Consider the following 24,603-nt stretch of genomic DNA (forward strand, 5'->3'; position numbering starts at 1 on the left):
GATTAAAACACAGACTAGATAATGCAGCTTAGACCATAGCCTAATGCATATTTAATTTTATTAGTAGTTCCACAGCAAACTTTCCTCATGAGATTATTTTTTATATTTTTGATCTCAAGAGATTTAAGATGTCTGCACAAAGTTTGGCACTTTACTGAAGAGAATCCAGGCAAATATTCCACCTGACAAGATGAATCAGCAGCTTTTAATTCACACTGTTATCAGTTTGCCTTTGCCTTCTGTCTCCATCTACCTATAGAGAGAAGCAGGGAGCCTTTTAGATACTCTCAGAGAAACTATCATGAACTTCAAGGCCCTATGTTGTTCAGGAAGGAGAGAGAGAGGCCAAACTGTGCCTCACTCTGACTGTTGGAGATAACACTTCTCTGCAGCAGCTTAGTAAAATGAGAAGAGAGAGAGACAGAGGACACATCAGTGCAGAGAAAGTGGGAGTGCCTCGCCCAGATAGAAACACACATACTGCCTTTCTTTTTTATTGCCCTGTTACAATGAAAAAAGCAGGCATAATTAACTTTCCCATCAGCCCCCTGGTCAATCAGAGTGCTTTGTAGACTTTGTGTTCGTCTGATTAGAAGAATCTGTAGCCTGCTTCTCCAATTGCATTTCATCTGACTTCTTTCCTCATCTACTTTATTCCCATTTAGCCTCTTTTGTGCTTTCAGCCATGGACATTTAGCCTCGCACTGAACTCCAAAGTTTCTTCTGTCCTTTCAGTTTCCACATTTTTCTGTCTCAGTTATGTATGTCTGTTCATCATGTCTACATTGGGGCTTATAAGACGTAACTAAACTGTTAATACTATCTTGTTGACAACAAATGATTACGACAGCACAGACTCACTGCTTTTCATAAGCACTGAGGTACACGCACATGAAAAGACAGAAATGACCCACTTTGTTTGTTCCTCACAAACTCGACTTGTTAGTGTACTTCTGCTGACCTCCTGCCACAACATCTACATCTGGTTGGAAGATTCAGGTAATTGCATGGCAATATGCATCATGGAAAGTTTTCTTTTCATCTGCTTAGTCGCAAAGTTAGTTTGGCAAGGTTATTTTTTTTTCTCTAGATTAAGAAGCTCAAAACACGGTATGAACCTTAAGTGAATGGGTTCAGTCAAAGTAGACATGCCAGCATGTTGGCTACAGGCTCTTTTAACCCATTTGTTGTGTTTTCATTTATTTGAACAGATAGACTCCACTGCACTTTTGAAACACCTGTAAACTATCTGTGTGGGCTTGTCAAATGTTCAGACATCTTTAAAACACTATCATGCTACCAAAGGTGTGCTGAATTTCACTTACACAGGGGGCATCAGCTGGCACTCATATGGCATTCCATATGTCCCAGGATGCACTCCTGTCTAGACTGCTAAGATATAGGCATCTCAGACAGCTTCCAAATGCATCCCAAATGATCAGATCCTAGTATGTCCTCATTGCATCCTGAATGTGTTTGCATTAGAGCTGTCCACATGTGATTAAATCACTCAGTACACATATTAATACCTGGACTGTGTATCAAATTACATACTGTACTTCTGTTCTCACTCTGACTAGTGTGTGGTCGTGTGTTCATACTGTCAGTAGCAAATTACAGTACATTATGGGTACACATGTTTAGAATGAAACACTGGACACCTTAATGATCACCATCTTGTTGACAAAAGCAGGGACTGTAAATACTGGTGGAGGAAGCTGTGACCACAGTGGCAGAGGTGGTGAACACTGCTCAGTATAAAATGCTTAAATGCAAATACAAGTATAACTTAGTGAATAATGTGGTAGATAATGAATGAAAAATTAAGTTTGGTAAAGTTAAAACAGTAAATGTTCTGATGGGCAGGGCACTACTGCTCTACCGATTAAACATTAAATACACAATAAAGAAGAACATGATATTACCATTTCCAGTTTTAATAAGTGCAAAATATCTGGTTTGAGTTCACAAATTGTACAAAATTTGCACACTGTGCAAGTAAGTTGCTCTTGCTTTTCAGTGTTCTGTGAGAAATACTTGTTTAGAGACAGGTCTAAACAGGACTGTCATGTATGCATATGCGCTATACTCAGGATCTTAATGATACCATTTGTAAAACAATTAACATAACATAATTAGCATATTTAGTGTTCAGAGTTGATCTAGTCACCTTATTCTTGAAGCCAATGTCTTTGGTCTAAAAGGACATGAGATTTCTGCAGCTCCTTGTGACTGTTTTACAGGTTGTACAACATCTACACTGCAATGCAAGATTATGAGAAGGTTTTGGTCAATCACAGGTGTTTTCAGAGGGGGTCACATATGTGATGGACAGTTTTAATTACAGGTCATTGTTACGATTCCATCAGATGTGACTATTGCTGAGCTCCGATAGCTGTGATATTTTAGAGATATGAATTGGCATCTTATCATCTATCTTTATGTTTAGTATTTTGCTTTGGACACAGCGGAGACAACTGCCAAAGGAAGGTGAAGTGTACTTTTCCAGATTCTTATGATTTTTGCCTTTTGTTTAATACAACATTTGTTCCTTTTGAGGAGCTTTTCACTGCTTTTGCAGTTTTTATGCTATATCCATTTTCTTTCTTGCTTTCTCTCCCTCTCTTCCTAAAATATTTTCCCTTTGCTGCATATTTCTCTCACTCTGCCTCTTATTTTCTCACTTATATCATTCTCCGGTGTATTTGGGTTTTCACCCTGATCTTCGTGTTCATCTCACAACCCATCTGGCCTCTTGCTTTTTCCCACATGGCTGCTGGTAGTGCTCATCATGTGTCCATCACTGACTCCCTTTCCTTTGATACAGACGCAAGTGAGAAATATTAGCGCTTCTCATAATGTGTGATTGTCTCCATTGTAACATTTTTCTCTTGTCTGCTGGTGTAGTTTAGTTTTTTTTTGCAAATGCTTAGCTTGCAGTCTGCTGTATAAATAGTACACAATGGATGAGGAGCTGCAGCAGTTCCTCATCCTGCCTCCGGTTGTCCCAGGCTGCCAGTCTAACCCAGTGAGTATGCATTCCTAATGCTCCCCTGGCCTCGATGAGAGAGATGATTGGTAGAATTAATTGTGGCCAGAGGGTGGAATGGGAATAAGAGGGGGGGGGAAAGGCGTGAAGGAGGAGTGGAGGGGGGGTGGGGGGTCTGGCTGGTTTTAATGTTGTTTCCTTCCTTGAAGCCTGGCACCGGAGGATGTTGAAGTTGTTTATGTGCACTTACTCTTTTTGTCTCTCTAGATGAATTTACTCAATTCAGTTCAGTTCTCTTGTATAGCTCTGTTTGTCTGACACTTATTTTGTGATTTACACCTGTGTGTTTGCACCTTAGAGAAAAAAAAGAAGCTATAATGCCCTCCTCAGCTCCCCTGACAGCAATGCAGTGGGGTTGCATTAAAAGGGATAAATGGAGCTTAAAATAGGGGCCGTACAATTTGTATGTGTGTATGGCCTTATCTCTGCTTGTGTGTGTTTGTTTGTTTAAAGAGATTGTGAAGACATAGATGCTATGTTCTCTCCCCTCTCTCAAGACTCCAGTATAATGACAGATGATATCTGATCTCCTAACACAAAGGAAGCCATTCCATTCCCTGACTCCTTTTCAGGATCTCTTCACCAACCTTGTTTCTCCTAACAAAAGCTCCTGTAGCATAAGCATGTGATGTTGAGTGGCAAGTGGAGTATGAGTTTGTCAGGTTTGTTGTTTGCTTCAAATCATGCTCACTGTCAGAGGGTTAGAGGGTCTCCATGAAGGATTTATGTGCTGGTTTTATGGGGTCGCATCACTGAATGCCTGTATGGGAATATAAGAGTGGGGGGTTGGGTGTGTGCATATATGTGTGTGTTTTGAGTGTGTGTGAGTTAGGGTTTTGGGGGTTAGAATCGGGGGGAAGCTGTCTCATCATTTATTTATACAATCTACAGAAGAGGGGGTTAGCAGAGGGAGGGGGACTGCCGCCCTGGGAATACTGTAGGTCAAGAGTTGTTTTTCTAGCTACCAGCACAATTCTTTGTCTGAAGAAGTGAAGCTTGTGATAAGGAGTTAGCGTTGTACTGTATGTCTCGTTATCCTGGACACAAAACCCACTGGTAGCATTCATACACTGGATTATAAAACCAGCTTCTTAACATGCAAAATTATATCTGTGAGGAGATTTCTAGAAGACATGTACTGATTTCAAAGTACATTTCAGATTTTACAATCAGACAGTTGGTCTGATCTGAAATATACTTTGCTTCATTTCATATAAATTTAAACTCAATATTATACCAGTTTAAAACCATATATACAAATAAAATAGAATTTGAAGAGCAAAAATTTCCAATGCTGATAATAGTATTGATATCTTTGCTTTGATATTAGCTCTTTAGTCTTTATTATATTATTTTCAATACCTTTTTATAATTTTTCACTTGAACAGAAAGAAAATTATATTGCACATCATGATGCAAATCTTTAGTTACATTTTTCATCTTATTTACATTTTTAATGCTATTTACATGTTTAAAGTTACGCCGTGTTTGGTATGTTTCTGACTGTTGACCTTTGGGTTATGAATTTGTACATCCAACCAATAAGAGCACAGCACAGCATGTGCGGGAGGAGCAATGAAAACACAAAGTAAGTCAAATAATGTGCTTCAGTTGGATTTCCCTTCAGAACTTTGCCACAGATTTATGCAATGGAGGGAATGTGTTTTGCATGTTGTGCATTTTAGAACATAATTGCTGGGAAACAAACAGAATGATTTTTTGTTTTTGTATTTCACTGTTTTTTTCTTGACGCTCACTTTCCACATTGACTCTGTTGCTCAATCGCCCATCACTGCTGATGTGAAGAAAAGGGGCTGTGTTTAAACGGTTTAATGACAAATGTCTCGACATTTTCTGTTACACATCATTCATAAAAATGTATAAAAGTCATTCATGCATGTTCTGTGTATTGACAGTAGTACACAGCCCTACTGACAACTTCTAGTGGACCTATATTCCTGATACCAAAATATGGTAATTTTTTTTTAAAATTTGTCTTGATTATAAATTATCCAAAATCAAAAGAAATGGGCCCTTTTTTAATTATTTTATTCTCTATTCTCTACTATTATGATTTTACTGACTCTGGATTCCCTTCTAAGTATTTTTTCAGTATATTGATCTTTTATTGTTAAGCAAATTGTTTTTATTTTTCTCTCAATGTTCATTTTATTTGAGTAAAACCCATTACATTGCCTTTGTGTCTGAACAGCACTATATAAATAAGGTTGCATTGCACTGTGCATAATATTTAATATGATTAACAGTCCAAAAAAACAAACAAACAAAGGATTAAAGTTATGCACACAGGAGGAAATGTTAAATGTCAGAATCAATTTTTATCTGATTAATGATCAGTCGGATGGTTCATTTATTAGACTGGGGTTGGAATGCCAAATGAAGGGCATACTGCTGGATTTAATTACCAAATTCATGGTTGTAATTTACAGTTGTTAAATGTTCCTAAATCAACTCAAACCACGTATTGATTTTCCTGTAGCCTCAGATCAATTAGATCCTAGGATAGAAGTTCCTTGAGCAAATTGAGATGCTGCAAATTCTTCACGCTTGTTTTTCAGGTAGATAAACCTCAGTTAGCAAGTATTTCTGCAAACACTGAAAATAATCTGTTTAGTTCTGTGAGAGAAGAGGTTCTAGTCTTCATTGTTGATGATAAGAATTAGGTCTAGTGGTGACAAACTGTCGGTCACTCACTATTACACTGCATCAGCATCTGTAGAATAAGAAGAGGAATATGTCACCTCAGTCATACAGGGACACTGCCAATATGCACCATTCAGGCACTACATCATCATCTCACACATAAAAACACAGACATAAAACAAATGCCAGTGCGTCCAGAGCTGCAGGTGACCTTTAACATTGGCTGGAGGCTGGTCACTTCTGCTGGCAGTCTTGGCAGAAAAGACTGGAATAACATCTGACAACTGAATTTCATGACACATCTTGGTGTATTTGGCCCAAACCCATTTATGGAATCCCAAAACAATTCATTTTCTGTGTTTTGTGACTTCAAATGGTTGCTTCAGATTTGGATTAGACAGCAGTTGTTTTAGTTCAGTTTCCCTTCATCTTCTGTTCGTCCTTGGGTATCATACCCATTGAAACTAGGGAGCGTGAAGATGGTTCTGTAAATGGAACCAGTTCCATTTAAGGATCCAGTTCCATTTATAAGGATCTAGTTCCATTTACAGAACCAGCTTCGTTTACGGTGGTTTGGGTCTTTAGGGGTTGAATAGTTATTGTGTCATACTGTCATATTTTCCTTGAATGGTATGATTATAATTATTATTATGACATGTTTAAAGTTAAGGGGAAAAAATATATAATATGATCTAAGGAATGAATTGTGCACTGTCCATTGTGCTGAATCTGAGATCCTTACACGGAACTGGCTCCAAATAAGCAGATCAGAGGAAGTTTGTTTGGTTTGAATGTGTTTGAAAGAAGGTGTTTCAGGGGGTCACTCATCCGATTTTACTGAGAATTTATTTATTTATTTATTTTTTAAATCAAGTTTTTGTTTCACTTTAAACAATGACTTTACCTGTATTTCTATTAGCACTGTACACCACATATGTGTAATTCAGCACCATGGATAGCGCACGAGTCATTCCTTATATCACATTGTATGATAATTTTATTCAACTTTATGCAACTTTAAACATGTCATAACGTTCTATAATCACCAGCTGTTCAAGGAAAATATGACAATATGACACAATAACTCTATTTAACCCATAAAGACCCAAACCACCACAGTCCAAAATCATCTGCTGGTCTAAAATGTTTAATAAATTCTTAACCACTAATCCTATCAATACATGCAAATAATTGGTGTAAAATGCAGCTTGTCATCTTTTCATGGTCAAAGTGGAGCTTCGAGCCTGGCTTGGTTCCGAGTTCTGTAAACGAAAACGGTTCTCGGAACTGGATCCACGCCCCAGATCACAGCAGCTTACTGCACCGCTCTGCAAGCTGCAGAAGCCATCGTTCAGAGCCTGTAGGACGGCTTCCTACAGGGCACAATGCGGCGATGTGGGAGTTGGAGTTGACATTAAGGAAGTCATAAATGACATTTGCCAGCATCAAAGAAAATATAAACAGCAGAAGAGTGCAAATGTGTATTACTTTTTGGCTCAGACCTGAAGGAGAGCATTATTCGGAACTAGATCCATGGTCCATGGAGGTGCAGCTTGGTCTTCCAGTTCACTGCGTTTTAAAGCACCTCTCAGCCCCACAGAAGCCAGGCTTGGAGGGCTTGATGCTGGTGAAGTGGGACTTGGAGGTCGGAGCACGGCTTGGTTCTGAGTTCTGTAAACAAAACTAGTTCCATGATCCTTAAACGGAGCTGGTTCCGAGATCCTTAAACGGAACTGGATCCGAATAAGCAGATCTGAGAAAGCTTATTCATAACCAGCACGGAACTGGACTTCCGAGGTCTGTTTAAGTTAAATGTAGCTGGTAGCTGATAAAAAGCCTGGAGCTTGGCAGTCCGTACTGCGGCTTGGTGTACCGGTCACAGCAGCCTAGTGCAATGGTCTGCAAGCCCGCAGGAGCCTGGAGCCCGCTTCCTGCAGGGCACAATGCGGCGATGTGGAAGGGGGAGTTGGCATTAATGAGGTTAAATAAAATGACATTCGCCAGCATTAAAGACAATATAAACAGCAGACGAGTGCAAATGTGTATTCATTTATGGGTCAGACCTGATGGAGACCATTATTCAGAACTAGATCCAAAGTCCATGGAGGACCGGCTTGGTGTCCCAGTTTACTGTGGGTTAGAGCAGCTCCAAGCTCCACAGGAGCCAGGGCTTTGAGGGCACTAAGCGGTGCTTGGAGGTCGGAGCACAGTTTAGTTCCATGACCCTTAAACAGAAGTGGTTCCATACGGAACCGGTTCCGAGATCCGTAAACGGAACTGGTTCCGTAAATGAAACTAGATCCTTAAACAGAACTGGATCCTTAAATGGAACTGGTTTTGAGAACCAATAACAGAACTGGTTCCGTAACGGAACCAGTTCCGATTACGGAACCAGCTTCACGCTCCCTTGAAATGACCTTATCTAGATTTTTTATCCCAGGACTTTTTGTACATGTATTTTAGCTCACTGTATTTAATTGCAATATTATTACATTTGGTTGTAATTATTTTTTTTATATATGCCAAACCAATTTACTTTGTTATTAATCATGCCTCCTTCTTCCACGTTGCCTACGCGTAGAACCAGATTTACATCCAGTACAGTGACAAGTGGCTATTACTCTGCAAGTTTGACTTAGACAGTTGAAGTTGCTCTGCTTGTAGCAATAAGTGTGAAAGTGAGTGAATGAGTGAGTTTCATTTTCAGTAACTATGAAAATTCAAATCTCTTATTCTAATAAATATGCAATATTTACACTGAGAAAAAGTGAGCATTTTTTGAGCTACAAAAGCTGATCTAGTAAGGTTTAAAAATAATGCCTCACAGTATATGAATGTCATATTATTTATATATATATGGTGTGTGTGTGTGTGTGTGTGTGTGTGTGTGTATGTATTAGTGCTGGGCAGCGATTAAAATTTTTTAATCACGATTAATCGCATGGATTTCTGCGATTAATCACGATTAATCGCATAGATATGGGGGGGTGGTTGCCGACATCAACAGCGTGTGTTGCCTTTAAGTGATATTTCAGGCTTGGTGTACTCCAGTGATAAAAAATAATTCCACATTGCAGTGCTTACAAACAACTGTCCTTCTCAACCCCACCGTCTGAAGACATTTAAAATGAAAGTGTCCATGGAAAAGACCGGTACTTTTCTCCATGTTTATGTCCCCACCAGTTTATTTCTGGTTGTGAGTGATTGACAGGAGTCTTAAGTCCACTAATAAGTACTAATACTAATAAGCCCAATAATATGTGATGTTCAGTTGTTCAAAGCAAGCAAAGGGGGCCCTCTAGTGGTCAGAATAAGTTGCACTAATGTATGTTTTGTCCTTGTGGTGTTCCCAAAGTCAGTTTGGACATAAGAAGGAACTAACAGACACGTTTCTTTCACTCTGTTTGTATGGCCCGAAAAATGTTTGCCTGTGAGTATTTTACGTTCCGTTGTTGTAAGAATGAATAGTATAAAATATCTCTGATGTGAACCTTTGTTGTTGGATAAAAAGACGTTGTAAATCTTAAGTTAATCTGTAAATGCTAATCGTTAGCGTGTCTATGGATTTTCCCATTCAAGTTAGCATCGAGCTAGCGGTCTTTTTCCCATTCATTTAAATGTATAATGCCATTTAAATGTACTAAGGCAATGAACAGAACTGAAACATATTTTGTATGTATGTTGCAGTTTTACAGTGAGTCTCAAGTAAAAGATTTGGACAGAAGTTTTCGGCATCTGGCTTTTCTTGGTAAACCTGTTGTCTATCTGCCAAGCTAATCGCTACACACACACAAGCAGGGGCAGAATAATATGAGTTAGAATAAAACGGCATTAACGGGAGATTTTTAAAAAAATGGTCGCTGTTATTTAATGAATGTGTTAACGCGGTAATAACGTGTTAACTTGCCCAGCCCTAATATATATATATATATATATATATATATATATATATATATATATATATATGAAATTGTGCCACCCCTATGTCCTCTGCTCTTTTGGTGTGAGTGCTGATATCTCTGATAGGCCATCTGTATTATCTTCCATGCAGAATCTTGATAATGAGAGCCCATACTGTGTATCTCAAGAAGAACCTGTCAAAGCTGGCACCATAGAAAAATTCAAACATGCAATGAATGCCATAATAGTTGCATGGCTTTAGTTTCTCTAATTAGGTTTCTTTCGATTCACAGTGTAATATAATTCACATTCAGTGGCAGATGAAGAGTTGCGATGTAATTATGAGATGTTAATGATGCTCATATGTGCTGATGCTCATTGAAAGTAGAGTGTGTTGCAGGTTTACAAGAGATGGATGACAGGAACTACAGAGATGCTATAGCAGAGGGAGCGGTGAGATGATGTGGGTCTGATTCTGCCCTTTGTTCTAACACTTCAACAGATGGAGATGTGTCTGTACACTGATACAATATGCACAATTATCACATACACCCCCACCTGTGGGTTCAGCAGCATATAGCATCAAGCAGAATGAAGACATGGAGGTATCAGGTCATTTCACAACCTCTCCTCCATCCATAAACTGTTCTCACAGTTCCACATTTATCCACCTCAGCTCCACTCCTACCACTCTGTGGATTACTGTTCAGGGGGAAATAAACAGCAGGCTACAAAAATGGACTTTCTACAAAAACTACTGTAATTACGGATTCCAAAACCTTTTGAAAAAATTGATGTTTACCTTATAAATTTGCTTTGTAGGCATTACAGTTTTTTTGTTACTTTTCCAAATGAAAAGACGGAATTGCGTTGTGATGTGAAATGGTAAGAAAACTTTTAGGAGCCATTATTACGGTCTATGCAATGGAAAGTCAGACATTTGTTTCTAAGCGCAATGTGCATTTTAGGAAATGGATGCTGTAAAAACACTGGGAACTAAGTACATCTGAATTGTGGACTTGGCCTATTTCTTGTGTTTTCAGGATTTTTGCATGGGCCAAAAATCATGGCTAAACATTGTACTGGAGTCATACTTTTATGACCCTCTCGCCTAAACATCAGCAGCTCTCCAGCTATATTGTAACTAGTTATACTAGTAATACAGATTGCTAACTTGCAGAAATGAGAAAAAATAAAAAAGAATACTGTTTATTATTCTTTCATGGTGTTGAAGCAGAATTTCATGCAATTATTTTTCAGATCATAAAAATTCAGCTGGATGGTTAATAACACACACTCTTTGATTTGTGACAAAATCAAAATGCATTTTTTTTTGTATTTGAAACCTACCAGACAATAATTTCTTCAATATATTTAATGCATTTTAAACCAGTATAGGAAATATGTATATAAAATGTCATTGTTCCATCGTTCACTTGACTTATTTTGCCCCCCTTGTTACTCTACATGTCTATCCATTCATGCAAAATGTTCATTAGCTTTGTAACCTTTTACTTTGAATTACAGCACAGCTTCATTTGCTACTCGCCTGCAGGTCTAAGTGCAGTAGCTTGTTGGACCGTTACTCATTCTGTAACAGACTCATGGACCAGGTCTTTAGTCAGTCAAACTGACCTGCTTGCCAGCTGATCAGTCAGCAATTCAGGCGTGCATCCCTGGGTCCAGACTCCATCCATCCATCCATCCATCCATCCATCCATCCTTCCGTCCTTCTGTCCTTCCTCCCTTCCTCCCTCAGCTGCCAGCCAGTCAGCCTGTCAGCTCATAGGTGCTGAGGTAGCTGGGCTTTTGCAGAGCTGAAAGACTTGTGACTGCCATTAAATGCATTGAGCAGAAGTGTGAAGCAGATTGGAAGCCATCTGCTTCCTTTTCTGTATCTAGATCTGTTTTTATTTCTTTTACTTCTTTTTCAGTACCTTAAAGGTGACATGTTTTACCCCTTTTGAGCAAGTTCATCTAACATGTCCCCAGAATGTTTACATCTGCATACTCCTGGTTTCCAGCTCTGTCGGTTTCAGTATCTGTTGGAATAAATGTAAATGCTGCTGTTTCTCACACCTCTTTCTGCACAGAGCCAACACAAAATAAAAGGTTTTGGTAGGTCCAGGTGAGTCCTGGAGGTGTGGCTGTGGGTTGCCCTTGCATAGTTGTGACATCATTTCCAAAAGGCTTTTTCCAGTTATCTGAATTGGCTTTATTTCTGTATTGATATTTGTAAATAGACAGGAAGTCTACTTACAAGGCATTTTACCCCAGAAAGGAAGCTGTACAGTAGTCATGGAGAGATAATAATTTTATTATGACATTTGAATCTTTCCATCAATTATGTACATGTTTGTAAATTCAAAAATAATTTTGCAAGTTAAGAAAGTTGCACTTTGTCACACAAATAATGTCTCCTCTCTGCAGCTTCAACATGACCTGAATTTTTCATCTCCTTTAACAATTTTTTTGTGCAATGTGTTGAAAAACCCACTGTTTGGCACTGATTACATAAATCATGTGAGATGTGCAGTTCACTGCGCCATTTTTCACTAAACTAAATCATATCAGGAGACTTTATCAAGTTGTAAAATTATCTTTAAATCATCCAGACACAAGTGTAATTGACAATTGACAATACACAGGTAAGGCTGTCACGTTACTGAAAATTCAATTGGATACGATGAGAAATTTGTTATTTCTGTTAGTGTCACGCAACTATTTTAGTGGAAATGGAAATGATTGTCATGATTATGCAAAATAATTAGGATTATTTCAAATAATTGTGGTATGGCTATTTTGTAATAATTGAAGCCTATGTGTAAAGCCTATGAACAACATGATCAGAAAATCACTAGACAGTTGACACTGACCATTTTGTGTAGTTGTACTGATATAAGGTCCCATGGGGTACACTCTGTAGCTCCTAGACTTGTTTCATATGAAATCATACAGGAAAACTTGATTTGTCACAATATTCCCTTAAACTTGTTCTCATTCTCCTATAGGTCTGTTTATATTGACCTGTTCATTAGACTCTCTTCTGTCCTTTTTTTCCACTGTTACTCATTATTCCAAAGTTCTAGTTCTAGATTGTAATGGAGCTTGTTTCTCTTTGGAAACTACATTGGAGCTCGTGAAGCAAACCAAGCCATATATTGACCTCTCTTCCAACTGTTGTTATTACTATAATGATTCTGTCTTGGTTTTTAATTTGCACTGCCTCAGAAAACTTGCCTTTGTGGATCTGAACATATAAAGTGAAAGATTTTTTTGCTGTTCTGCTACATGTAGAGTAGGATTGGTTCTTCTGTACTTTGGCCTACAGGATGTGATTTCATTAACTTCCAATTGATTATCTCACCAGGTGTGAAGGCTGTGTTTCATTTATTTTCCTTGTCAAACTGTTGGACTTTAAAAGCGCTGTACATTTTTTCAACAAATTCTCTCACCCTGTTGGTGTGGGAGGTGTGTGTTTGTGTGTGAGAGTGAGAACAGGGCAGTGATATTGACAGACTGCTGCCTGGGGCATCGCTTTTTTATTACTGTGTTGAACTGAATGCCTCTCCATCTACCAGTTGCTGCCAGGGCCCACTTTATATAATAGCTAATGTTTATGAGGCCATATCACCATTGGAGCTGATGTTACAGCTTTATAAAGCAAAAACCTCTCCTCTCCTTTCTAGACAGCCACTTTATTGTGCAGGTGATAAAGGTATTCATGTCGCATTTAAGCACAGGGAACACTGCAGCTCTGAAAGATCAAAATAGGATGTTTGTTACACTTTGGCATAAACCGAGTGTGATAGTTGATAAAATGTCCTCTGTGGGTAAATATTAGACCTGATTGTGTATTGTCACTTTACTTTGTTGTTGTTTTTGTTGAGTCATGTGTGATTCAGACTGACAGGTTATCTTGTTTAGTGCATAAACAAGTACATTTCTGAAATGTAAAGCTGAGTTTGTCTTTGGGCATAAACAGTGTGAGGGTTTAGCAGGTTAACCGTTCAGTGCTGTGAATGAGGCAGAGGATTACCAGAGACGAGGCATTAATGCTGATTGAATTAGGTAGACCTGAAAAAGATTTAGGGCCTGATTCACTAAGATCGCAAATATCAGGCGCAAATTTGCTTGCTAAAAATGCATGTGCTATTGATTTGCGTGTCATGGGTGATCAAGTAAGATTGTCTGCGCAAATGACAACAGGTGCAAAGTCTTGAAGATCACCCTATTTAAATGAGGATTTTGCGTGTGCTACTGGTTGTCATCATGGAGAAGGTGTTGCATGACTCTTCCTTGTGACTGGCCCCAAATCATTCCCTAGTTCATAGAGAAGTTCTAAAATGGCATTGCTGGTTGGGCCATGCTTGTCAATTATTTTTTCTTCCATCATTCCAAAAATGTTGACGTGAGCAGAAAAGATTTGTTCTCCGCCTTGCGTTTGGTTGTGCCCATATCGCCTCCTCGCATGCTAAATATAGATGCAAAATCAGCCACCGCAATCAGTTTCAGGTTTGGTAAATCACATTCCACATGCTAAATAAATATTTGCATCTACTCCTCCCAATAATTTTTTGCACATTCTGGCAGAAACATTCATATTGCATATTCATCGAGGCAAACACGCTAAATGGGTTGCGTGAGCTGTTTTGCCCATTTGAAAGACACAACTCTTGGTGCGTCCTGTTAGTAGATAAGCTTCAATGTGTTTTTGTGTGTGCAGTCAAGTTTGCACGTTTTTACATGCACAAACCTTTAGTAAATCAGGCCCTTATTGTTTTCACAGACACTCTTCATAAAGAAGAAAGACAGAAGGAAGGAGCTGATCTAACTGTACATACAAGTAGATTGTGTTTGTATGTGCAGACACAGCTTAAAGGAAAGCACAAAGTTTCAAATTATTAACCAGATGCGGAGGTACCAGATTTAGAAGTAAACAGCAAAAAGTGATCCATTTCCTCCAGTTGACATTTGTATTGTAACATCAGGGTGACTTAAATATGTCCATAGTAAACGACAGCTCTGTGAATATCCTTCAACGCAGTACACCATATACATGATGATGTTAGTTGGTCATGGTTCTACATTTGCAGATATGTTTCAAATATGTAAACACTTGTCTACATGGACAACCAGCTGATCATTTTTACTGTTTGTTTAATGTGCAGTCACAGATGAAGACACAGTGAAGAGATACTACGCTAAATTTGAAGAGAGGTTTTTCCAGACCTGTGAGAAGGAGCTCTTGAAAATCAACACATTCTATTCAGGTATGTATTCACTTAAGTGGGATTTATCTATGGATTAAATCAAGCAAAATATACAGTATGAATTCAGAGGCCAATAAGGAAAACTGTTTCTAATTAAGGAACTATTTCTGTTACATGATTATAACAGAGGAAGGATATGAAAGGATTGTCATGTTTATTTGTTGGGTGAAGACAAGGTCTGACTGAACTTTCATTAATCTATTAATTTATAGAAATGTATTCTTTAATAAGAAGAATTGACTGTCTAGTAATGTTGGTTTCCGAAATAAACATTACTACACTTTTTTTTTTACTCTTGCGTTGTACTTATATTGTGGTTAATACTGATACTAACAGTTATAATAATTCATGAATGCTAAGAAGAATACTCAATCTAGCAGTCAAAAATGGTTTTGTAAATCACATTTATTGTCATTAATTTTCACCTTTTTTCAGATTCTTGAAATGCTTGAAAAAGGACTGAACCCAAATAAAAAAATGAAATAAAAAAACCCTACTATTACTAAAAAAACAAACAAACAAAAAAAAACTAAAAAGCAAATGAAAATGTCAAAGACTGTCACAGATATGTCACCAAATTCTTTTAGATAAAAGTGCAGATTTTGAGGCCCTGTGCTCTTTGTTTAAGCGGGTATTTTAGCAATAACACTGTGTGTGATCTTTTTTATTTGACTGAAGCAGCCAGTGTCTGTCAAGTTGTATTTAGCCCCGTGTATATTTCAGAGGCTCAGAGTATGGGTGTGCTGTGTAACATGGGATTGCAACCATGATATATTGTGGTATTCTGGTACCAGAAGGTTGGCTCCTGGTCTTAAACTTGGCCTCAGGGCCAATGGGAGGTGTCCTTGAAGACAGAGAGTGCTTCATCTACAGGCTGTTGGTGAAACTGCAGCCTCTGTAGATCAACCAAGGGCCAAGGTTGACTGGCAATGAGTGTCCCAGCTCATAATGATGGGATTACTGGCAGATGGATGGTTACAACCGTAAACACAGGTTGGGCTGAGTATCACTCCAGGCTTAGTTAGCAGGAGTTTATTCAGGAAACACTCAACCTTCCCATTTTTATACTCTAACAACAGCATAAAACGTGTATACCACAAGCCTACAGCAGATTGTCTTAATGTATGTAGACTTTCCTGAACAGCATATGTGCAAACTGGAGTTAGATTTCAAATAAATTAGATAGATTGGTGGTCAGTATTGAAAACATCAGAGTCAAGGCTCATCAGTATCATAATCGCTGTTTGTTCTTAGCAGATGTGTGAATGTGTAGAAAAAACAGCGTCTTCTTCCTGCTCTCATACATCTTGTTTATCCCCTGTACACAGGAGGGTGAAACAAGAAACTGCAAAGGGTTGTCTGGCAGGCAGCTTTATCTGGTGCCACTCACTGAATATATACAGTATATATGTGTGTGTGTGTGTGTGTGTGTGTTTTCATGTGTCTGTGTGGAGTGGGTTGAAAAAGCTGGTTAGGATGCTGGAGAGAGAGCAGTACAGAGGTGGAGATAAATCGCTTGCTGACTTTACATAAGACACTTGCCTCCACATGGCTCTTTCCCTTTGTACCTCACTCTGAAAGGGGTCCTTGACCTCTCAAAGCCATTCTGCTGCACTGCACTAAAATCCATCCTGTTGGACAACGCTCATCTCTATGGCTTGAATATAGATTGAGTAGAAATACTCCCATTAATGTTCTGTTATTGCAATTTTAACAGATTATTTCTCGTTTTTGTATGTTTCTGATGGCTGAGAAAGAACAACAGGTACCAACAATTCTCCCCCAATCCCAGCCTGTTCATGGTTCATTAACCCCACACAGACCAACTACCCAGCCATGTCCAATGTGGTGAAGTGCGTTACCACTCCCACACCTCAGATTTCATCAAAGTGTACTCATGACAGGCTTTCATACAGCTCCTGCTTTTTTCGCACAATAACTGAGCATTGTTCTGACAAACCTTACTAGTGTGAGGATTACTATGAATTTAGATACCAGTGGAATTTCTGTGAGGAAGGTACAGTAGTGTGTGTGCATGCGTGTGTGTTTCACCAACAAAATGTGAGAGTCACCCATGAGCTCTCCACCTCACCATTGCTGTTTTTTGCAGTTAAAGACAAGACCATGTGGAGCCTCATTTCCCCTGACTGTCACACTGCCAGTGTTTACTGACTGCTGTTATGGAGAGCAAATATATGTGCACTTATTACATCTCCAGGGGCCTCATTTATAAAACAGCATGTAGAACCCATACTCTAACTAAAAAAGTCCAAAATGGTGTATCCACAACTGGAAAGTCCACCTGAAAATATGTAGCTCAGTCACACAGCCTGCCATCTGCACACACAGATTCAGCCACAAAGATCAATGCAAAGCACATCATGGTCGTATAACTGATAAGTTTTTTTTTTTATAGTTAATCATCACAGCAAGCAAAGAGGAAGATGTCCACCCATCATGTACTATTTCTCACCAGTGTCACTTTAGTATTTATGTTTACAGCAATCATACTGAACAGTTCAACAAAATTATTGCAATAGATGAGTACTGTCTCCACCCAATAATATGTTCTGATTAAAGAAGTTTGATAGATAAATATGAAGTACCTGGCCAGCTTTATGATTAGAAATGATGAGGATGTGGGGTGTAATTATTATGTGAGTGTCACTGGCTTTAGTTTCAGGCTTTGATGACAAACTTTTTTGGAACAGGGTCCATGTGCAGCAGGTGAGGTGATGGAGAAGTGTGGGTGGAAACCAGCGTTCTGTCTCCAGTGTACAGTGTACATCTGACAGCACTGACTGCAGGGATTTTTTTCACAAGAACTCCATATAAAATAACATCTTACTTGGTGATATATGCACAGTATTAGAAGATATGACACTCCATCCTGCAGTTATTTAAAGCTGTGATATTATCTTGGATTTCTGCCACTAGTGATGACACAATGAGACTCCAGGAATGTGAATAATACGCACGGTCTCCATTAGGGCTATGACTGACATTAGAATTGACAATTAAATAGCATACAAATAAGTGACAGACAAAATATTATTATCTATTCTGTTAATTTCGTGTCCACACTGTAGCATATGTCTAATAATAGATTAATTATACTTAGTGTATGTGACTGTCTTACAGGTACTGATGTGTGGCTCCTATAAACACCTGGTCAGTCACCTAAGTGCATAAAACCTGCCTGTCTTTATCAGCCTTTCTTTTCTCTCAGCTTACACTTTGGTTGGCTTCAGCCACATTCGTTTTTCACTATTACACCATTTCACATCCATCGTTCACACTCATTCAACTGCAGATGCACTGAGAACACTGGTTTACATGCTCCACCTTGTTAAAGATAGCTATGGGTTATGTGCAGGGCAGCTCTCATTGTCAAAAAGTGCTGAGGGGTCATTACAATGTTCAGTGTTGGTCTTGTCTATTGGGTTGCCAATTGACAGTAAATGCAAAAAATATGATGGTGTGTGAAATTGTTTCCCTTTATTCCGCTCCCAAAGTATCTCTGTTGTCCTACTGAATAATTTTACTCTTTACATTCCAGAGGAAAATATTCTACTTCACAACATTTATTTGACACAGTTGTTTGTCTTTTTTTCTAATAAAAGGTAGTCTAAAGTACAGACCTGATTTGATGACTATTCTACTATTCAACACCACATTTTTCCTTCTGAAGTCAACTAAAAAAGGCTCAAGGACCTCTACTATTTATCATTTATAGCATTTATTTTGCAGGAAATGGCTATTGGTCAATAGTGGGCATGTGATCTTGAAGTTATTTTCTGCATGTTCATTTCGTTTTTGTCAAATTTAGTTGTGTTATGTTTCACTAATAAATTTGTATACTTTCTATTCAAATTTCATCTCACCGAGGTCTGTGTCATGGTTCATGACACTGCACTATTATATGCTTATATTAATTCTCCAGTGAATTGCACAGGAACAGTAGGTTGAACCAAGATGATGTCATTAAAAGGGTGGAAATGATGACAGAATACTTTGTATGTCATTTCTGTTAGTTTCAACTAATTGTTTTCACTCAGGAGAAGGAAAACAAGAAATTCACACTGTTGCACGAAAACAGGTTTATCTTGTATAAATGTTGTGTCAAAGTACACATCAATATATGTTCTTACTATTTCATTAAAAGCTGCAGAGTATCAATGCTAATGAGAGGGGATAAGAAATCTTCCTCATCTGTCAGCTCTTACATTCAACACAGTATCAGTGAGGCAGATCAGCTCAGTTGTGCTCCTGTAAGATCATATGAAATGGGGTTTCATTTGAAAAACCTGCCATAGCATGTGTTACTCTGATGTTTGCTGCTGTCCAAAGGCCTAATTAAATCACTATAGTAGCTCTTTAAAGTCGTGCACAGGTTCTGCCAACAGCTCTGTACATTTTTTTTTTTTTAATTTAGTAAAAGTTTTCAGAAGTGATCTCTGTAGGAAGGAGTTCAAGGGAAGTTAATGAAATGCCAGGTACTGTACAGGCAATGCTGTGATCCCCCCTCCCTCTTTAGATATATTAACCTTTCTCTGACCCACGTAATGGTTCTCATTTGACAGCATTTACATGTCAGCTTAACCTAATAGTCTCCTTCCTCTGCTTCCTGGAAGAGAGGAGAACAGGGGAAGCAAATGAAAGGACTGTCATCTTTCTATATCTGTAATGGTGTAGAAAACTGTCCTGTATAAGATCACTGATGTCAAGTTGTAGCAGCCATGATTCAAACTTATAAACTCATACATGGGGTGACTTTGGGCTTTCCCAGAAAAAAATAAGAAAACATAGGGGTATTTTTGGTTTGGACAGTAGCCCTACATCACATAACACACGTAGGGAGGTTTAAAGCTAGCCATCAGTGCATTCTTATGATCAAAGATAACCTGAAATTTAGGCTACCAATAGGAACAAAGCAAAAAGTGATGCCCCGGTTGCTACACATAGTATAGATGATGTAGTATAATGTTTTATTCCTATACTTTAACTTGTATCACAGGCTGAGGTTCAGTTGGGGTTATCACTGCACAGCCTGCATTCATGTCATAGCCAAGTGTATCTCACAATGTGTAGTTTGTCACAGCTTGGCTGCAATAAACAAAATGATGAAGTCTCACAGTGTATAGGAGGCCTTAAGCAGAATAAAAACATCAGTTACTTACTGTTAGAGCTGTAGTTCTAATGCAGACTATGAAAACTGATAACAGAACACATATACATACATAACTTATAATATCATCCATAAAACCACAAATACAGAAGTGCAATGAGATACAAATGACTACAGCTCTGGTTTGCTTTATTTCATATCCATAGTTAATTTCAGTTGGTAATGCGCTCCTGAGTTGACAGCACTTCATAGAGAAAGACAATTGTCTACATTTAGATCTATGTTATGGTGTTTATTCTGCTTCCTGGAAGAGGAGGTAACAGAGTAAGTGTATGAAAGGATTGTCATCGTTTTGTATTTATTTGGTGTTGAAAACTGCCCTGTACAACATCACTGGTGTGTTCATAGAATTACATAAAAGTATTGATTGGAATAGTGTGATGGATAAACCAGAAAAATCCAGAAAAGTGTGGATATTTTTTAAAACACAATAAAAATTACAATCTGTGACTTGTTAATTCATTTAAACTACCTTTGAAGGTGTTTTGTTTGTACAGTGGTCAATTAAATAAATGTACATTTTATTTCATTTCAGAAGGTGTCCCAACTTTTCAGATAATGGGATTTGTATTTTCTTTAAACCTTTGTTAAAGAAGGCAGATTATTTAGATTACAGTCTCTTTTCCAACAGGGACAATGTTTCAGTACATATCTCTTCAGACATTGACGTAATTAAATTACACAAAATAACTGCTCATAAAAAAAAACCTGTGAGTAAAGAGAATAGAATCTGTGCAGAACTCCCATATAAACTATCTAAATGTATCAATGTGACGCGGTTTGAAGAATCCTTCAGCTATTTATTAACTATATATAAACTTTCAATGCACTTCTCCTGCCCTCTGTAGAAAAGCTTGCTGAAGCCCAGAGACGTTTTGCGACACTTCAGAATGAGCTGCAGTCCTCGCTTGATGCTCAGCGTGAGAGCAACGCTCCACCTGGTCTGCGAAAACGCAAGACAGTGTTCAACCTGTCGCAAGAGGAGCGGTGCAAACACCGCAACATTAAGGACCTGAAGTTAGCCTTCAGCGAGTTCTACCTCAGCCTCATCCTGCTCCAGAACTACCAGGTTTTACATGTTCATCCCCACAACATGCACTCATGTTTTTGTCTTTAACAGTGTCTTCAGCTGTGTAATTATGGTCATACAGTAGATGTTTTGTTTTTTTTTCTGCAGAATTTGAACTTCACTGGTTTTCGTAAGATCCTGAAGAAACATGACAAGATCCTGGATACGTCTCGTGGGGCTGATTGGCGCGTGGCTCATGTGGAGGTGGCGCCTTTCTACACCTGCAAGAAGATCACACAGCTCATCTCAGAGGCAGAGGTATGAGCTCACATACACTATAAACCAAATATACATGACGAAATTTAACCATGCTGAACTGTTGTTTGTGTGTTCAGACCCTGGTGACCACGGAGCTGGAGGGAGGAGACCGTCAGAGGGCAATGAAGAGGCTGAGAGTTCCTCCACTGGGGGCAGCTCAGGTCAGAGATGGCAGTGAATACCACATAGTGATAGATAGGAGACCCATTTGTTTTTTCTCACTTTACCACAAAATGACATCTACTTGTAACTTACCTAATTCATTAGACTTTCAGTGTTATTAGTCATTTTCCCATTTCAGTCCATTTGATTTGACACAGCGACTGTACAAAATGTTGTGATTTTGCCCTAATTCTGAAAAAGCCAACATTCTAAATGCAACGCCCTTGCACATACCCCTATCATAAAGTATTTTATTTCAGTGTTTTGCTGAACCCTGTCATTCCTTCAGACACCTTCTGGAAAAGGTCAGCTGTTGGATATTTGCACACATCCAAATACCAGCTAATATCTTCTTTCATAAGGTTTAAAATTAGGTGTGTTTTCTCCTTTCAACCAGAAACCTAGGCTTTTCTGTGGATCCTCCATCTCCACCAGAAATTAACTTTGTTTCTACACCAGCTGACCCGAGCTAGGCCCTGTTCTATATTCCAAATGCACTTTATGCCTGTCCAAAGAATCCTCATAAAACTGGAATAAATGGAATCAGCACATCCCACATGTTGAGCTGAAAAATGGTCCATTTGGAAAAGGCCCTTGTTGAAATATCCAAACGTAAAGTACTGCTAACATGAAACCAAATTCAGATTCAGGATATTGTCATACTCAGAATAATAGTGGAATATTAGTATGTATGTAAATGTGCTCACTGACTATTAAAACAAGGGTCATCTTAGCTTTCATCATCTAGTATTTTGGCTTTATGCTGCAGTGAAAATAAATTACAAAAAAAAAGGCAAAAGGCTTGTAAACATGAGAAGTGGAGAGATGGGGAAAGACTGGAAGAAATGAAGAGTGAGAAGCCATGTTAGCCTTTAACATTGATTTTCTAAGTGCCTTTCCATCACTGAGCAAGCAGGATACATTTCAGAAAAAATCTGTACTGGTGGCACTTTACCCCCCAGTATTATATGTACCATTATTACTGCATTAATTAATGTCATGTCTGACATGAATTGTGGCTAATGAATCATCTCCATTTACCCTGTGGACATGTTTCATACTAAATATTAGACGTGACTTTTAATGCTTTGTTCAGTTTTAACCGATGCTGGACAAATTGTATTATTAAAGCTCTTAGTACAGTGATGATTTTTGTGGTTTAATTTTGATAATATATTTAATCTTCAGTATCTTGTGTCTGCTTTTTGTCGAGGCTGTACTTGTAGCTGCTATAAAGTAGTTTTCCTTCTTTCTAAACTAATGAAGTGTTTGTTCTACTTATTTGAATTGGACTGCAGTTTCTCAATTAAGTTTTTCTTTATAAAACATCGAAGAATATCCCAGAGCACTTATTTAGGAGTAAATGGTTTTCAAAACTCAAACCATTTCATTTCAGTATTATATAAGGAGAAAGGAAATTAGCAGCTTATATCCACAGAGGAGAGACTGAAACTAAAAAATGAGTGACACATTTTTTAGAGCTGTTTAGTGCTGTAATAATGACAGTGATTGTTCCTGTGTTTCAGCCTGCGTTGGCCTGGACAACCTTCCGTGTGGGTCTGTACTGCGGCGTTTTTATCATCCTTGCCATCTCCTTTGTGCTCACTGGTATGACAAATCCAGAATCAAACATTTTTCATATTCTTTGGAGTCTCTGACAGTTTGTAGTATATTTTCATTTGAAGTTGGAGGAACTGTTGTTATTAATTTTACACTAGCAAGTATGATTAGTATGTTACCTTGCTGTACTTCCTCAGAAGGATTGAGTCTGTTTTGTTATTTTCCAGGTGCTGTGTTCATCCGTTATGAGAATGTGTGGCCCCTGGTGCGGATCTATCGGGGTGGTTTCCTACTGATCCAGTTTCTCTTCTTGTTGGGCATTAACACATATGGATGGAGACAGGCTGGAGTCAACCACGTCCTCATCTTTGAGATCAATCCCCGCAACAACCTTTCACACCAGCATCTGTTTGAGGTCAGGTATACACATGTAATGAAGAAAAACATGCATTTTTAAATATGCAACAAGAATGAATGGGATTATGTTGTTGATTGGGTAGTCTAGAGTCAAGAAATCCATTATGCTAAGTTCATTTGTACTTTCAATTCCAAAACATGAAGCAGTTTTATTCACATTATCTTATTTACAGGTTTCTTTATTGTCATTCGACAGCACAGTGTAAATACAGCACAGAGTACATCAAATGAGATTTCGATCAATGATTAGGGACATCGGGCACCCGCAACTGGTGTGCCACCACTGAACCCTTTTCTTCAAAATTTGCAGTGAAGAACACAAGATAGTGCAAAGCACAAATATAAGACATCATACAGTTTTCACACAGTGCATGTGGACACATGTTGGAATTTTTTCATGGATTTGAAAGGAATTCGGGGGATAAGGTGAAAAAAAAACCCAGGGTAGACAGCAGACGAGATCTGGGGTTGGGGCAAGGAGAACTGTATGTGTGTTGTGTATTTGTGGAATGTGTGTACAAGATAAGAGACAACAGTGGGTCATTCTGTCCTTCAGTTGTTACCAGTCTTATCAGTTCACTCCTACTGTTGTCCTGACCACGGAAGATGTTTTGACTACGGGGGGATTAGATTAGATTAGATTAGATTAGATTAGATTAGATTAGATTAGATTAGATTAGATTCCTGCCGCTTCCAGCTCCCAGGGGAAAACAATTTAGGCAATGGGGGAAACTTGATTTCTGCTTTAATTTAGTATAACTCACATTTTGTTATACCTGGCATCAGCATTACTCCTCACTTCCGAGCAGTGAGGTCTCTACACAGTTCGTCCACTTTCTCCTTCAGTCCCGCAGATTGACGGAGCCCCTCCACATTGGCTCTCAGTCCCTCTGCAGTCTGGCCCGCGATGTAATCCAACTTCTTATACGAGTCCACAGCCCGTCCAGCCAGGTCTCGCACACTGTCCCCCGACTGCATCACCACCCGTTGTAATTCCTTCACATTGTCACTCACTGCTCCGAAGTGCTTCTCAGTTTCGACCGACAGCAGTGGGATCTCTTTG

General features: G+C 38.6%; 1 protein-coding gene across 1 annotated transcript in view; it reads left to right on the plus strand.

The window, feature by feature from the left end:
- xpr1a (xenotropic and polytropic retrovirus receptor 1a) overlaps window positions 1-24,603 on the plus strand; it is a 129,662-nt gene that overhangs the window by 73,917 nt on the left and 31,142 nt on the right. Inside the window, exons 3-8 of the mRNA XM_030132278.1 lie at window positions 14,785-14,886; window positions 20,923-21,143; window positions 21,252-21,401; window positions 21,479-21,562; window positions 23,090-23,171; window positions 23,351-23,538. Coding sequence (XP_029988138.1) covers window positions 14,785-14,886; window positions 20,923-21,143; window positions 21,252-21,401; window positions 21,479-21,562; window positions 23,090-23,171; window positions 23,351-23,538 — 827 coding nt within the window. The remainder of the gene's footprint in view (window positions 1-14,784; window positions 14,887-20,922; window positions 21,144-21,251; window positions 21,402-21,478; window positions 21,563-23,089; window positions 23,172-23,350; window positions 23,539-24,603) is intronic.

This window comes from Sphaeramia orbicularis, chromosome 4 (genome assembly GCF_902148855.1).
Source record: "Sphaeramia orbicularis chromosome 4, fSphaOr1.1, whole genome shotgun sequence".
Taxonomy (NCBI): domain Eukaryota; kingdom Metazoa; phylum Chordata; class Actinopteri; order Kurtiformes; family Apogonidae; genus Sphaeramia; species Sphaeramia orbicularis.